Source organism: Pelophylax lessonae, assembly GCF_965119305.1.
Source record: "Pelophylax lessonae genome assembly, chromosome: 7".
NCBI lineage: Eukaryota > Metazoa > Chordata > Amphibia > Anura > Ranidae > Pelophylax > Pelophylax lessonae.
The window spans coordinates 81,209,049-81,226,299 of NC_138774.1; the positions used below are offsets into that span (position 1 = coordinate 81,209,049).

The following is a 17,251-nucleotide window of genomic DNA, read 5'->3' on the forward strand; positions in this document are numbered from 1 at the left end:
CCAAAAATGACATCTTTGTTGCAGGGGATGCCATAAATCTGACTTGTATCTTAGTGCAGACTTCTGGGAATTGGTGAGCCAATCACACAAGCAGGAATTGATGTTTCTGGGGTGTGGTCAGTATACATTCTGTGTACAGAACAGCTCCAGGTTGGCATATTGCATTTTCAGAAAATTACAACAGCTGCAGATTGAAAACAAAAGGTAATTTTTAATAACATTAAATTACAATATGATTTTGTCGCAATTATATACGCTATATTGTTTTCTCTTTATTTGCTATTTTTTTCCCCCACGAAAGTGGAGTTACCCTTTAAATCTTACAGAAAAATGACTGTATATCTGACACAAAGTCTCCTCTTACCATGTTTGTTCCTAGTCAGCTAAATCGCAGCTAACTAAGGCTGTGATAACAGGATGTGGTCAGAGGACGCATGTTCCGAGCAGCTGCAGAGACAGTAGTTTGCTGTGCACCCCTCTCCTCCTCCTTCTGCCCCTTACATCCTGCTGTCATCCAGGCAAGAGGTACAAAACCAGCAGACAGGAACCCAGTCATAGAGGAAACGCCCTGCAGGATGGTAAGAGGCTTTTATCTTGTCTTGCTGGTTTAGTTATTGCAGAAATGTGTAGCTTTGCAGAGTTATTAAATGGAATTAAAACAGACAGTGAGTAAAGTGCATTAGTCATAAAACACAGGTTTCAGTTTTCTGCAGTTGGATCAGTGATTGATTACTAGAGATTACTGCACATATTGCATTCCCACATTCACAAGGCCACACAGGTAGATTGCTGCTGGCAGTTCAAAATGCCGCATGCACGCAATGGGGTTGATTTACTAAAGGCATATAGATTATGCACTTTGCAAACGTAGTTGCTGCAGAGCTTAGTAAATTAGGTGAAGCTTTACTTCGCAAAGTAAAACTACCCAATCACATTGTCCCTGATTTGGAACAAAGTCCCTCTGTCCCTCTTTCCTTCTCATTGTGGTCTGATCTATATAGTTGTATATAAAATCCACTACTTATCTATCAAAAAGGGTTTCCCAGTGCTAAATCCTTCATCCATTTTCTAAATTGCTGCATTTGTAAATTCCAAGAGCCAATATAAAGGAAAGGTAGTGGTAAAAAAGCATTTGTGGGTTTAACCAATCGTTATTTTTTGTACAAGTCTCCGTAAAGGGGGCGTGGCAGGGGTATGTGTCCTATGCCTATATACTTTTGCTAATAGGTGTCGCTCGTTCCCATCTCAAAAAGTTGGGAGGTATGCAATCACCTGCAAGGACAAAAAAAAAATGAATTTTTGCTTGCTCATTTTTTGATGATGGAAGTCAGCAGCGCTTCTCCTCATTCACTAAGCTCTGAAGGAACTGCACCTGTAGAGGTGCACAGTCTGTTTGCTTTTAGTAAATCAACCCCACAATGTGCGACCAGCAGCAGCTGTCAGATTGGTACTTTGCACAAATCAATGGACCGCATCGGTGCTATTTGCATGTAGGGGGCCATGCACAATGGGCTTAAAAAATGCAAGTTCCCTTGGCAGAAAAAAATGCTCATATCCACTTCTGGACCAGTGACGTACCCGTATGTCGCTGGACTTCGGGTGGTTATACTGGGATGATGCCCACAGCTGCAGGCATCACTTCGGTACTGTTTTTTAGAGCCGGCGGTCAGCTCTCTTGTTGTCCTAGTGGCTAACTAGCTGCTGGACTGCTTTTACAAACAGCGGGAGGGGACACTTCCCCTCCTGCCCCTTTTTGCGGCTTGCTTAGGCTCTCCCATCCTAACGAAAGCAACTAGTCGAATAAAACCAGAATCGGCTTGGATCGGCTTTCCGCTACGTTAACCCAGAAGCGATGACCTGACATCACTTCCGGTTTAACCCGATGTCAACGGTGCCATTTTTAAAAAAACAAAAGCATTCAAAAACTCTGATCTAATGTTGCAGGTGCGCCTATAATCATAGCTGCATGGGGATCTATTGTTGCTGATAGGGGTCTTTTTTTTTTTGCTGGAGTATATCCATTGTGGAAGGTGGAGGAGGTATTCTTGCTGGGGGAATTATTTTGTTGCTGGAGGGGTTTACGTTGCTGGCTGCAGAGATGTGTTTTAGTGCCCTCCTTGTTATAATTCAAGTGGTTATAAGGGTAGTGGGTATGTACGCACCTGCAACAGCTCTTCTCCTCTCTCCCTAAACACACAGTCTTGGCTGAGAGCAGTGGGAGAAATTGAAAATTAAAAATTTTAAAGCGCCGTGAGCTCGCACACGAAAGAAAACGCATACGTAAGTCGCACCCGCAAATGAAAACGGTGTTCAAACCACACGTGAGGTATCGCCACGATCCTCAGAGTGAGACCAATAATACTAAAAAAAGACCTACTCTGTAACTCTAAATTGGTAAAAAATTTTAAAGCGTCACCTATGGAGATTTGTATGTACCGTAGTTTGTCGCCATTCCACAAGTGTGTGCAATTTTAAACCGTAACAAGTTAGGTATCTATTTACTCAGCGTGACATCATCTTTCACAATATACAAAAAAAATTGGGCTAACTTCCCTGTTTAGTTTTTTTCTTAAATGCAGTCAAATTAATTTTTTCCCAAAAAATTGCGTTTGAAAGACCGTTTCCCAAATACCACGTATCAAAAAATATTGCAACAACCACCATTTTATTATCCAGAGTCTTTGCTAAAAAACAAAAAAAATATATATATATATATATATATATATATATATATATATATATATATATATATAATGTTTGGGGGTTCCAAGTAATTTTTTAGCTAAAAATACTGACTTTAACTTGTAAACAACATGTGTCTGAAATAGGCTTGGTCCTTAGGTGGTTAAAGTGGCCCTGTCCTCCCGTGTTCGTACGCAAAGGCGAACGTGCGCATCGGTCCCCCACACACGCAAACAGCAATTGTCTCGCACGTGTGAGGTATCACCAGGAATGCTAAATCATGGGCAGTAATTCTTTTACAAGACCTCCTGTGTAAATCTAAAGGGGTAACCTGTAAAAATAGCAAAACCCACCTATTTATTCTCTAGTGCCTCTGCTTTAAAAAAATATAATGTTTAGGGGTTCTAAGTAATTTTATAGCAAAATTGTTACATGTACACAAAAAGTGCCAGAAAAGGCCTGGTTTGGAAGTGAATATAGAACGTTTTGTACTAGCGTTTAGGTGCGTATAGCGTTTTTTTCCTGCCAGAAAACTCCCTTTCAAAACACAAACCAAAAGAGTTTTTTTTTCTACCTCTAATCGTCCTACTGTGCATGGGCACATAAAATAACATTGAGCTGCTTCTATTGGCAGAGTCTATGCGGGGCTCTTCCCACTGATCCACTGGGCCTTTACTTCCATTGTGAGACCTTTTATTATGGTCCCTCAGCGGGCCACCTTCCTGCCATCTTGGGGTCCCCCCACGGTGGTGGAGCGCCAGAGCCCAATCGCAAGTGCGATCTTTGCAACCCTGGTAGCTCCGCCACTGGTGTCACTAATTTTTTATTTTTGTTGGTTTTACTATTTTATTTTTATTTTTTACAATTTAATTTTTTTTCTTATTTTCTACATATTTTTTTTGGACCCCCATTGGGGGGCTTTGATAAAATATCAGGGGTCTAAACAGACCCCGGATGTCTCACTTTTTAGACAGATAAAGCGACTAAGGACACATTCATCAGTCCCTTTCTCTGCAGCCTCGCCTCAGCTGCACAGAATGATCAGGAATAGCTCTATACAAAGCTTCCTGTTCATTCATAAACACAATTTTACAATGCCCCAGCTATGAATGAATAAAACAACAAAAAAAAGACATTAAGACAAGTAAAGGGCTGGTAAATTACATATTTACCGGTTCCTTCCCCGTTCTACATCCTGACACATCCCCTGAGCAGTCGGCAGGAAGTGGAAGGGGGGGGGACCCGGCAGCACTGCGGGGGGGGGGGGGGGTGCAAGGGGGAGCCGGGGAAGGACACAGTAGCCCAGGACAGCGATAAAGAGGTGGTGGGAGTGGCATGTTGAGGAACCGATGACCTCCATTTCCCTTCTTCAGCCGCTAAACGACATGCTCTGTGTAAATGTAGCCTGAAAGTATAACTGAAGGCATTTTTTTTGTTTTAGTTTTTGGATAGAGTGGTGAGAATTTAGAACACCTGTTTATTAAAAAGGGTCTTTACATGTAGATAAAGTCAGAAACCAGATGAGGATGAATAAAATTTCTCTTTATTTTGTCCAAGGAGTACACATGTTCCAAACAGAGCGAACATTAATGCGTTTCAGCCAATCAAAGCCTTACTCAAAATGGCCTTTCAGCTGAAAAAAGCATGCTCTGATCCTTCTGATGAACCTTCAGTCTCTCCGCGAGTTCCTTGTCCTCAGGAAGAGAGCTCACAAAGTTCTCCCGAAATATTTATGTCCTTCTTATCACACACCACTGGCAGTAAACCTCCTAGTGGTTGGCCAGAACGAACAGAAATATTTATGACCCAGTGCTACTGTCACCTCTCACTCTATGGTGGTACCAGAGAAACTTACTGGCTGCAGGCAGAAGCAACAGCAACACCTTGCTTAGGGGAAAAACAAATGAGAGCAACATTATAAATATACACTATATTACCAAAAGTTTTGGGACACCTTCCTTTACAATCATGCACATGAACTTTAAAGTCATCCCAGTCTTAGTCTGTAGAGTTCAATATTGAGTTGGCCCACCCTTTGCAGCTTTAACAGCTTCAACTCAACTCTTCTGAGGAGGCTGTCCACCAGCTTTAGGAGTGTGTCTATGGGACCATTTTTCCAAAAGCTCCCAAACTCGCTCATCCATGTCTTTATGGACCTTGCTTGGTAAAATGTCTTGGTATGCTGATGCCTGATGCGCCGTAGTAACTGCGGGGAGTATGGCTACATTTAAAAGACTCTTGGACGTACATCTCAAGGATCAAAACATTCAGGGGTATGAGAAATGATTATGCCCAAACACACCTACACAGGTTGAACTGGATGGACTATTGTCTTTATTCAACCTCAACTACTATGTAACTATAGGAAAGAGAAGGAGGCGCAACACCTAGGGCATTACCCGTGGTCACCGTATAAAATATTTTATTAAAATGCCAAATGCATACTCACAGACAGGAAGAATGTAAAATCGCATTAGAAGATTCCACCACACATGGAATGGAACACGTCCTGTAATGAGACCGCTAACGCGTTTCGGGAGTCAAGCTCTGATGAAGGGAGCTTGACTCCCGAAACGCGTTAGCGGTCTCATTACAGGACGTGTTCCATTCCATGTGTGGTGGAATCTTCTAATGCGATTTTACATTCTTCCTGTCTGTGAGTATGCATTTGGCATTTTAATAAAATATTTTATACGGTGACCACGGGTAATGCACTAGGTGTTGCGCCTCCTTCTCTTTCCTATATGTATCCTAGTTGGAGTTCCCCGCCTGAGGAGAGCAGCACACCGGTCTTCCCCTTCGGAGTGAGCGCTTGGCTGAATTGATTGTTTGGTTTTTACTATGTAACTATGTAATATAGTAGAGAAATCTTGTTGACAGCCTTACCAGAAGAGTTGAAGCTGTTATAGCTGCAAAGGATGGGCCAACTCAGCAACTAAATATTGAACCCTACAGACTAAGACTGGGATGCCATAAAAGTTAATGTGCGTGTAAAGGCCGGCGTCCTACTACTTTTGGCATTATAGTGTATTTAGGTAGATTTAGTTATTTAAAGATCCTAACTTTGCATGGTCATACTCCCATCCGCCTCACTATTGGTTAGTGTTTCTGGCTTTTACATTGGTGGGCAGCAGGGAAAAGGGCCAAGCTTGACTTTTACAGGAAAAGTTGAAATTTGGAAGTAACTTTAGCTGACTATGTGTATCTGTGGACCTTCTGATCATTTTAAAATGAAATATTTACTGAAGGAAACCTTTGTGTATGCATTTCTTGCCAAATTTTGTGACAGATTTACTTAAAGTGGTTATAAAGACATCATTTTTTTTTATACCTTAATGCATTTCCTGCACTAAGGTAAAAAATGTCACACTACTTTTTCTGCCCCCCTCAACACTTACCTGACACCTCTTATGATCCAGCGCTGTCCCGCTCTCCTCTCTTTATGGATTCACAGGCTTTACTGAGAGCAGGGGGAGCCAAAGCTCCTGCTGATGTCAGTCAAATCCAGTGAGGAGGGAGTGGGGAGCGTGGCTGAGCTGCCCTGTGTGTCTATGTATGCATGCAGTCCAGCTCATAAATGTGCCCGCACAAGTGCCCCAATAGCACAGGACACTCAGAATAAGAAGCAGTGGACAGTGAAAGGGGGTGGGGGGGGGGGGGTAACCACCAAAGAAGAGGTATGGGACCACTATCTACAACATCTTTTTTATTTTAAAGCGGAGTTCCACCCACATTTTTCACTTTTCAGGTTGAAGCACTACTATATCTCCTTACAATGAATTGGCAATTTTTTTTTCTTCTGTTCACTAACCTTATTTAGGCATCTATTTAAGAAGACTTCCTCCTTCAGAGGCCGCAGCACCATACGTCATTTCCGGTTTTGCATTGGCTCCTGGGAGATGTGTCATCAATCCCAGGAGGCAATGGGCATCGCTGGCTCATAGCATCTCGTTATTATCAAACAAGCTATCGCGCCGATTGCAACGCACCGCGCCGCGCATGCGCGAGATTGCCAGGTGCATTCTGGGTAGCCAGCTTGCACGGAATACAGGAAGAGGGACAAAGCGACTTCAAGTGCCCACACTGGAGATGGCCGATGTGTGGAAGAACCATTCAAAGTAAGAAAAACATGCTTCACATATACAATACTGGGTATAAATTACAGCATAACTTTATTACACCGGAAGAGGCATGAGTATTCTAGGGGTATTTTTATTGTGAAACATAAATTTTGGTCGGAACTCCGCTTTAATAACTCTTTATTACCACTTAAAGGGGCACACTTGCTTGTATTTTATTTGTTCATATAGTTTCAACTCACTTACCTAGTAATCTGCAATCAGTTGATGTGGGTCCTTTAAAGATTTGCAGTAAGGATCTTCTCTACCACCAGATGCTGGTGAACCCTGTACTAAGAATACTACTGTATTTGTAATTCTCAGTAATATACAATAGGTTCAGTTTGTAATGCTTTAACTCAGTGATCTCCAGATAGATGCCCACCACAGGCCAAATGTGGCTCTATGCTTGTGTTTAATTGGTCCTTAAGGCACTATTCCTCCCAACGACACCAACAGTGAGGCACTATTCCTTTTTCTGACACCAATGATTGAGGCACTTTTCCTTCCACTGACACCAACAATGGGACATTATTCCTCCCATTGATACCACGGATGGTGCACAATTCCTTACATTGACACCAACGATGGGACATTATTCCTCCCATTGATACCACGGATGGTGCACAATTCCTTACACTGACACCAACGATGGGACACTATTCTTTCCACTGAAACCAGCAACAGGGCACTGTTCCTCCTACTGATACCAACAATGGGACACTATTCCTCCCATGGACACAAAAATTGGGCACTATTCCTTCACCTGAGGCCAACGATGGGGTGCTATTCCTCCCTCTAGTACCAACAATAGGTCACTGTTCCTTCCACTGACACTTATAATGGGAAACTTTTCCTCCTCCTACTAACCTCAGGCACTATGTCATTTTCTTAGTCCCACTGACAAATGGGCATTTTCTACTTCCACTGTCCTCAGGCCAGTCCCCCTAAAGCCTGAAGGACAGTAGTGTGGTCCATTGTTTATAAAGTACAGCGAGCTCTGCTTTGAAGCAAGGATAAGGATTTTATTTTCCGCTATCTGACTGTAATATTCAAATCGCATTGGACTAAGCTTAAATATATGTTTGAGGCCCCTTTCACATGCGACCTAAAAGTTGTGCGATTCTGCTGCAATTTTGACTGGACTTGTACCAATGCCTATGTCAATAGACCTCAAAAACATTCAAATCGTCCCAAAGTAGTGCAGGGACTACTTTGAAGTCGTTGCGACTTGAAGTCCCACAGATATGAATGGTACTCATTGGAAATCATGGAGTACGACTTGTCAAGCGACTTTGGAGTCCCAAATCGCAGAACAAGTAGCACAAGTGTGAAAGGGGCCTTAAGAATTATGCTTTAAAAGTCTCAAACTATCTATCATAAAAATTACTTTTTAGGGCCCCTGGGCCACTATTTAACCACTTGCCGACCGGTCACGTTGACCGTACTGCGGCAAAGTGGCTCGATATCGTCCAGCGACGTAGACCAACGTCACTGGACTCCCCCCTTGTGGGCGGCGCTAGTTGGTAGCTGCGATAACTTTTGCGCAAACCAATCAAAATACGCTTATTGCGATTTTTTTACCAAAAATATGTAGCAGAAAACAAATTGGCCTAAAATGTTAAAACATTTCGATTTTTACATTTGGGGGGGGGGGGGGGGGGGAATTTCATCTAAAAAAATGTGAAAAATATATATATTTTTTTCAAAATTGTCGCTCTTTTTTTGTTTATAGCGCAAAAAGTAAAAATCGCACAGGTGATCAAATACCACCAAAAGAAAACTCTATTTGTGGGGAAAAAAGGACATAAATTTATCTTGGGTACAGCGTTGCATGACCGTGCAATTGTCCGTTAAAGTAACGCAGTGCAGAATCACAAAATATAGCCTGGTCAGGAATGGGGTAAAATCTTCCGGTCTTAAAGTGCTTAAAAATACGCTCATTGAGAATTTCTTTGTGAAAGACATGTAGCTAAATACATTTTGGCCTAAATATATGACAAAAATTGAATATATTGGATATTTTTTAACTGTCAAAGTAGAAAAATATTGTTATTTTTTCAAAATTGTCGCTTTTTTTTATTAATATCGCAAAAAATGAAAATCGCAGAGGTGATCAAATACCACCAAAAGAAAGCTCTGTTTGTGGGAAAAAAGGACATAAATTTCGTTTGGGTACAGCGTTGCATGACCGCGCAATTGTCAGTTAAAGTCGCACAGTGCCGAATCGCAAAAAGTGGCCCAGACGTAAGACAGCAAAATCCTCCGGTGGTAAAGTGGTTAAAAACCACGGATGCATGCTGGCCCTACTGAAGTCAGGTATTAAAAAGGTGGCAAAATAAAAGACCCAATTAAGACTGCAGGAAAATTGACAACTCCTTTTGAACATCTTTTGAAGAACAAAAACTTGAATGAGTTTGCTGGAACTGTGTGTAACGGAAGTGTGGTCTTAACTTCTGCAGAGCTGGCTTAGGTAATCTATGACAGCAGTGGTTGTGAAATCCCAGGGCATTTTGTTAACAGAGAGGATAAAGGAATGTTCAAAGTCTGTATACCCATCTTATTACAACATATAGAAGAGAACAATACTCCTAGTCATTAGATGATCATTGCCATCACCTTCCACTGATAAATGCAAAACTCTAAACTTGATGAAAAGTCAACACAGCCAGGTTATAAAAGATGATGACAGTTGTCTATGCAAGGATAGATTTTGCAGTCAATGCTGCAAGAACATTTAATGTAAAACAGTATTATTCACTATGTATACCCAATATATTTTAGGCATCATTACAAGACAACAGCAGTAAAATGTGACGTGGGTGGCTTGAGAGTTGTCAGCCTATGAATAACATCAGAACTATAAGGGATCTTACATGCTCTAAAACAGCCTTTTTCAACCAGTGGCCCATGGCACACCGGGGTGCTTTCTGGGCTCTTCAGGGGTACCTTGGTAAAATGCAAACAATTGCCTTAAATTGCCCAAAATTGACAGCATGCTGGCAGGTGTATCTCGTCTGCATTTTTTTTGTTACACAAAGCTACAGGTTTTAATTTGTGCAACATTAACCATTTTACCACCGGAGGATTTTGCTGTCTTCCGTCCAGGCCACTTTTTGCGATTCGGCGCTGTGCGACTTCAACTGACAATTGCGCGGTCGTGCGACGCCGTACCCAAACGAAATTTACGTCCTTTTTTTCCCACAAACAGAGCTTTCTTTTGGTGGTATTTGATCACCTGTGCGATTTTTACTTTTTGCGCTATAAACAAAAAAACAGCGTTTATTTTGAAAAAATAACAATATTTTAAAAATTTTTTTATATGAAATTCCCCCCAAAAAAGATGTAAAAACCAATTTTTTAAAAATTTTTTCGCCAATTTGTTTTATGCTACATATGTTTGGTAAAAAAAAATCGCAATAAGCGTATTTTGATTGGTTTGCGCAAAAGTTATTGCGTTTACTAACAAAGGGAAAGATTTCTGTCATTTTTGGTGTTTTTTTTTTAACGCGTAATGGCGGCGATCTGCGTTTTTTTTTGCGGGACTGCGACATTGCGGCGGACAGATCGGACCCTTGACTGACATTTTTGACACTTTTGGGGGTACCAGTGACATTACTGCAGTAATCATCTATGCTGAACAGTCCGATCTGTCACTCCCTGTCACTATGGAGATCCGCCCGCTGTGTTTACACACAGCGGGCGGATCTCCAGACTCGATCCCCGACGATCGGGTAAGAGCAGCGGCGATCGCCGCTGCTCCTCCCCTGGCCCGACTCCCGCTGTGAATGAAAACAGCGGGAGCGAGCCTCCGGCGGCGCGCAAGCGCCGCCCAGAAGGGGGAGTGTCCAACGACGTTAATACTACGTCGCTGGACGATAACGAGCCACTCTGCCGCAGTAGTATTACTGTGAGCGGTTCTAAAGTGGTTAAACCTTAGGCACCATGCGAGCCAGCTGCTGGGATTCTAATAAATTATGTCATTTATTGATAAGGAAGACATTGAGCACATGAGGATGTCCTTGTTTGCCCTTCTCCGTCTGCATTGAGATCACATTAGCTGAATGAGGAAGGGAAAATGAGGGAGAGGAGAAACACTGGAATACTAGTCAATACCAGTGTGCAAAGGTGTATAAAATAAATAATCTCTAATGTTGAGTGAACTACGTCTGTTGATGCTTCTGCATTATGTGACACTATTCATTTCTTTTACATTTTAGAATGGGGTGCCTTGAGATTGTGCATAATTTTACAGGGTGCCTTGACTGAAAAAAGGTTGAGAAACACTGCTCTAAAATGAGTAAAAGGTTAAGATGTGTTTGAGCTTTCATGTCAGTGCAATGCTAGCACCATCTAGAGGATTCAAAAGATTATTACAGTCCTATGTGACATCTGCTGTAATTATGTTTAATCTCTTTTTATTAGGATTTGCTTATAACAAAGTTACAAGAAAAAGACAAAGAACATAAGGCACTGAGACAATAACAAGATCACTACAATAGTGGCAAAAGTACATTGTGAATACTGATATAGAAAACATAACAAAGGAAACATGTGGAAACACTATGCAGGGTAAATAACAATCTAGCCCATTGGGTGTGTAGAGAAGCAGTGAGAGTACATACAAATCTGTGAAAACCTAATAGAAACTCCATACACCCAGGTTACAAAGGGCAATAAACAATATATATATATATATATATATATATATATATATATATATATAAGGAGAGGTTCATTGGCATTTAAAGAGGTTGTAAACCTCAGAAATAAAAAAAAAAAAAAAAACGAACACCTGAAAGACAAACACATAATGAGCTAGTATGCATCACATACTAGCTCATTATGAAATACTTACCTTAGAACTTAGCCTCGCAGTGCCGCCCGCTCACCTGTCTCATGGGTGACATGTTCGGTCACCCTTCTTCTGGGTTTGCGGCATCCGGCCATCTTAGACGACGGTTGACGGTTACGGCACAGGGCTCTGAAGGAACGGCATGAGCGGTCGTTCCTTCAGAGTGCACGCGCCAGTGATGTCACTGGCTGCATGCAAAGTAAATATCTCCTAAACGGTGCATGTATTCTTAGGCTTACCTATAGGTACAAGTTGCAGAGGAGGGTTTACTTCCTCTTTAAGGCCACCGGGTGCCTCTCTTTTGAGTATACGTATAACAGTAGCATGGCTATGACCAAATAAATAGAATTTCTAGAAGGCATCAAGGACCAGAGGCTGTTCATGCTTGGTGCACTATAGCACCTAATTAATGTGAGTACTTTACTTTTGAATACAATTGATTTTTAAAGAGATATAAGCACTATTGGAGTTCCCTTCTTTTCATGTCACATCGATTGAGTGCTATGAGGGAGATTTGTCCAGAGTGGGATGCTCTTGAGGGGACTGACTAACCATGTGTGATTCCAAGGTGACCCTTAAGGGGTACACTGCGCTGTGAGACCTGAGCTTAATTGCTAGGTCACTGGAGCGGAGGTGAGGACCCAGCCACATAGGGTGTTGTGGTGAAGGCACGTTTTACTACGGAGGATTTATTTGGATACACTTTTTTTGTTACTTTTGAAGTGGACTATATACAGATACTTTTTCACATTTTCTGGAATGTGCAATTTTTTATTATCACAGAAGAGATTATCATCAGCACTTTAATCACTACATAAGTGTGAACACTGTTTAAAGCGGAGTTCCGCCCCCCCCCCCCCAAAAAAAAATTAAAAGTCAGCAGCTACACATACTGTACACATACTGTAGCTGCTGACTTTTAATATTAGGACACTTACCTGTCCTGGAGTCCAGCGATGTCAGCACCGCAGCCCATGTTTCCATCGGCTGTCGGGTGCTCCCGCCGCCATTGCCGGTCAGGAAACCTGGCAGTGAAGTCTTGCGGCTTCACGGGCGGGTCCCTACTGCGCGAAGTGTGCTGAGCATTCGGATTGGCTCGGCAGGGGGGGGGGGGGGGGGGTAGGAGGAGGGGTCCTCACTTCACCGCAGCCAGTGGTGTATTTAAGTTTTGTGCTGCCCTAGGCCTGACTAAACTTGTGCATCCCCGAATTTAATTATGACCCACCCCTTCCTGTAAAGGGAACACCCCTTCCTGTAAATGCCACACCCCTTCTTGACTATGGCCCGCCCTGTCACCTGTAAACCACAGACCATAACCTACAGTCTATCAGTGCCTATCAGCGTAGCCTCATTAGTTCCCATAAGTTTAGCCTCATCAGTGTAGCCTTATCAGTGCCGCCTCATTACTGCCCATGAGTGCAGCATATCAGTGTGGCCTCATCAGTGGCCATCAGTGCAGCCTTATCAGTGCCCATTAGTACAGCCTTATGTCATGGGATTAGTAAGATTACTCCTTTCTTTTAAGATATTTGGACTTGTGTTTGCTGCCACTGATTGTAATTATAGGATTATTTCACTTATTTGTATGACTAGGAAGTCCATAGTCATTATACAAATATGTGGAATAATCAGTGGCAGCAAACACAAGTCCAAATATCTTATAAGATTGGAGTAATCTTACTCATCCAGGGACATATTGCGATCGCACAAATGAAGTGAGAAGGTCCAAAATATTATTGCCATCATATACAATTAAAAGTCTTAATTGTATATGATGCAATTCAATATGCTTGCTCAAGGACAAGGATGTTTAAAGAAATTAAATTATATTATTGACATGATGCCTGCCATACCTGGGGGCAGAGGAGGGTAGGCGGAGCGTTAGGCTGCAGTGCCACACTTATTAGCATCGGGGGCCATCAGGCCAGTTGTATTAAGTGTGGATGGCGGCCGGCAGTCTGTCCATATGTCCTCACCCACTGGTATTATCATAAGGGCAGGTAGCAGCGTGACCGCTTTATGGGGGTGCCAGACTGATTTGCTTCCTGGACCCTGCCCTCTGGCCCAATTCACCCCATAAAAGTGGCACTATACTAAAAGTTTAACACAAGCCGGTGGTGACCCTTTTTGTGCGGGAGCCGGGAGGAGGCTGTTTTTTTTTTCATGTGGGGAGCAGCTTTTTTGCTGCCCCCCTGCAAAGTGCCGCCCTAGGCCTGGGCCTTGTTGGCCTAGGCCAGAATACAAAAACAGGTACCCGTTCCCCCCTCCCCCCTGAAAGGTACCAAAAGTGGCACCGGAGGGGGGGAGGAAGCAAATGAGCGGAAGTTCCGCATTTGGGTGGAACTCCGCTTTAAGATACGCTCTTTGTAATAATATATTCACAGATTTTTTAGATTTTTTATAGCCAATCACGTTTGCACATTTTAATATTTTTATCACTTTGGAAAGTGTGTTGATTGTCACTCATGTAATGTATTTCTTATTTATTCAATAATATTTATTTCATTTAATTCACATATTGATTATACACAGAGCTACCCTGTTATATTGAATATTGGTAAATTATTTATATACGTAGTCTTACGCATCTTCCTTTTTGGAGCACTATACTGCACTGCACTATTTATTTATGTATTACCTACACTTATGAGAGAGTGCTGGGCTCGCCGCAGTACCTAGAAAAAGGTAGATCCGGTTTGCTCGCAGGAACATTATTGTTAAGGAACAGAAGAAAGCGAAAAAAAAAAAATCACTGCAATTCACTGATTTGTTTGTTTTATCCCAGCTAGAACTAAAATAACCGTTTTATCTGCTTTCCCCTCTCCAGTCGGACTCGTTGGTGGTGTGTGATGTGGACCCTGAGCTGAAAGACAGGCTGAGGAAATTCCGCTTCAGGAAGGAGACTAATAATGCTGCTATCTTAAGTGAGTGACCATGCATAGAGATACAGGACACTGGGACCTCCTGTGCCACCATGTCCGAGTGGACACATGTGGATGTTTTATATGGGGGCCACAAAGTCTGTCCTCCCCTCACACTCACCTTTCTCATTTGTTTCCTAGTGAAGATTGACAAGGACAAACAGCTGGTGGTCCTGGAGGAAGAGTTTGAGGTAGGTTGTCCATGTCACATGCACCATACTCATCTTCTGCTTATTCTCTCATCTGGGATTTGTCAAAAAACGTGTAGCGCACCCCACGTAGGGGATACCCCACCCTGCACAGCCAGGCAAACCAAATCTCTGCAGTATCCCAGAGTTAAGAAACAGTCCAGTGCTAGTTTTTTATGTTTTATTGAGGGGATAAAACTTGGATAGGGATTAGGAAGAATATGGGATGCTCACTTGACTTTAGCACTCTTCGGGGACAACTTTGCTATTCACAATCTATATACACTCCACTTCCTCCAGCACTTCACTTGCTTGCAGAAAACAACACAGACCCAGCTGGAACACTGATAGTTAATCTGACAAAAAAGCAACTGTCAGATTTTTTCAGCAAAAGCCCTTTGCAGGCAGGGACCGCGGGCTGCTTTGGTTGTGTAGCAAAGCTCAGAGTCTAGCTTACATTCCTCTGGCTACTGATCCCAGCACCACCTCTTCAGGCACTTCCAGCCTGCCTGGCTGCAGCTGCCTCTCTCCCTAGCCCTCCTGGCTACTTACCACAGTCCTCCCAGACTGCATGCTCACCAGCCCACATCACTGACTTCTCCTGAAGATTCCTGGATGTGCTAGCTGGCTTCTGCTGTCCTCACTCTTGCTCCTGTGCCTCCTGGACAGGACTCCTCTGTGTGTCTCTATTTCTCTGACTGACACCAACCATTGGGCACTATTCCTCCCACTGACACCAATGATGATGCATTATTCTTTCCAATGACAACAACCACGGGGCACTATTCCTTCCATTAAGAAGAATGATGGGGCACTATTCCTCCCACTGACACCAACAATGAGGCACTATTCCTCCCACTGACACCAATGATGAGGCACTATTGTTCCCACCTATACCAACAATGAGGCCACTATTCCTCATACTTACACCAACCATGGGGCACTATTATCTGGCCCTTAGGGCACTATTCCTCCCACTGATTTAAGCCACTATTCCTCCCACTGACACCAACAATAAGGCATCATTCCTCCCTCTGACACCAACCATGGGGCACTTTTTCTCCCACTGACACCAACCATGACGCACTATCCTTCCACTGAGAAGAATGATGTAGCACTATTCCTCCCACTGACACCAGCCATGGGGCATTATTCCTCCCACTGATACCAGCCATGGGGCATTATTCCTCCAACTGACACCAGCCATGGGTCACTATTCCTCCTACTGATACCAATGATGAGAAACTATTCCTCCCACTGACACCAATGATGAGGCACTATTCCTCCCACTGACATCAATGATGAGGCACTATTCCTCCCACTGACTCCAATGATGAGGCACTATACCTTCCACTGACACCAATGATGAGGCACTATTCCTCCCACTGACTCCAATGATGAGGCACTATTCCTTCCACTGACACCAATGATGAGGCACTATTCGTCCCATTGACACCAGCCATGGGGCACTATTCCTCCCACTGACACCAACGATCAGGCACTATTCGTCCCACTGGCACCAGCCATGGGGCATTATTCCTCCAGCTGACACCAACAATGAGGCCACTTTTTCTCATACTGACACCAACCATGGGGCACTATTCCTCCCACTGACACCAATGATGAGAAACTATTCCTCCTACTGACACCAATGATGAGGCACTATTCCTCCCACTGACACCAATGATGAGGCACTATTCCTCCCACTGACACCAATGATGAGGCACTATTCCTCCCACTGACACCAATGATGAGGCAGTATTCCTCCCACTGACACCAATGATGAGGCACTATTCCTCCCACTGACACCAATGATGAGGCACTATTCCTCCCACTGACGGCAGCCATGGGGCCCTATTCCTCCAGCTGACACCAACAATGAGGCCACTTTTCCTCATACTGACACCAACCATGGGTCACTATTCCTCCTACTGACACCAATGATGAGAAACTATTCCTCCCACTGACACCAATGATGAGGCACTATTCCCCTCACTGACACCAATGATGAGGCACTATTCCTCCCACTGACACCAATGATGAGGCACTATTCCTCCCACTGACACCAATGATGAGGCACTATTCCTCCCACTGACACCAATGATGAGGCAGTATTCCTCCCACTGACACCAATGATGAGGCACTATTCCTCCCACTGACACCAATGATGAGGCACTATTCCTCCCACTGACAGCAGCCATGGGGCCCTATTCCTCCAGCTGACACCAACAATGAGGCCACTTTTCCTCATACTGACACCAACCATGGGGCACTATTCCTCCTACTAACATCAGCGATGTGGCAATATTATTCCCACTAATACCAATGATGGAGCACTATTCTTTCTTCTAGTGACCACAGGTTCTATGTCATATTTTAAATCCCTCTGACACTGAAGCATGGGGCATTTTTTAATCCCACTGTCACTGAGGCATTTTCTACTCCCTCTGACCACAGTCTGGCCCCCCACCAAAGTCTGAAGGAAAG

The 17,251-nt window shown here is 43.3% G+C and overlaps 1 protein-coding gene across 1 annotated transcript in view; it reads left to right on the top strand.

Annotated features, from left to right (window-relative positions):
• The first annotated feature begins 442 nt into the window (after positions 1-442).
• GMFG (glia maturation factor gamma) overlaps positions 443-17,251 on the top strand; it is a 33,131-nt gene continuing 16,322 nt past the window's right edge. The window contains exons 1-3 of the mRNA XM_082262645.1: positions 443-578; positions 14,483-14,579; positions 14,718-14,767. Coding sequence (XP_082118771.1) covers positions 576-578; positions 14,483-14,579; positions 14,718-14,767 — 150 coding nt within the window. The 5' untranslated portion in view covers positions 443-575. The remainder of the gene's footprint in view (positions 579-14,482; positions 14,580-14,717; positions 14,768-17,251) is intronic.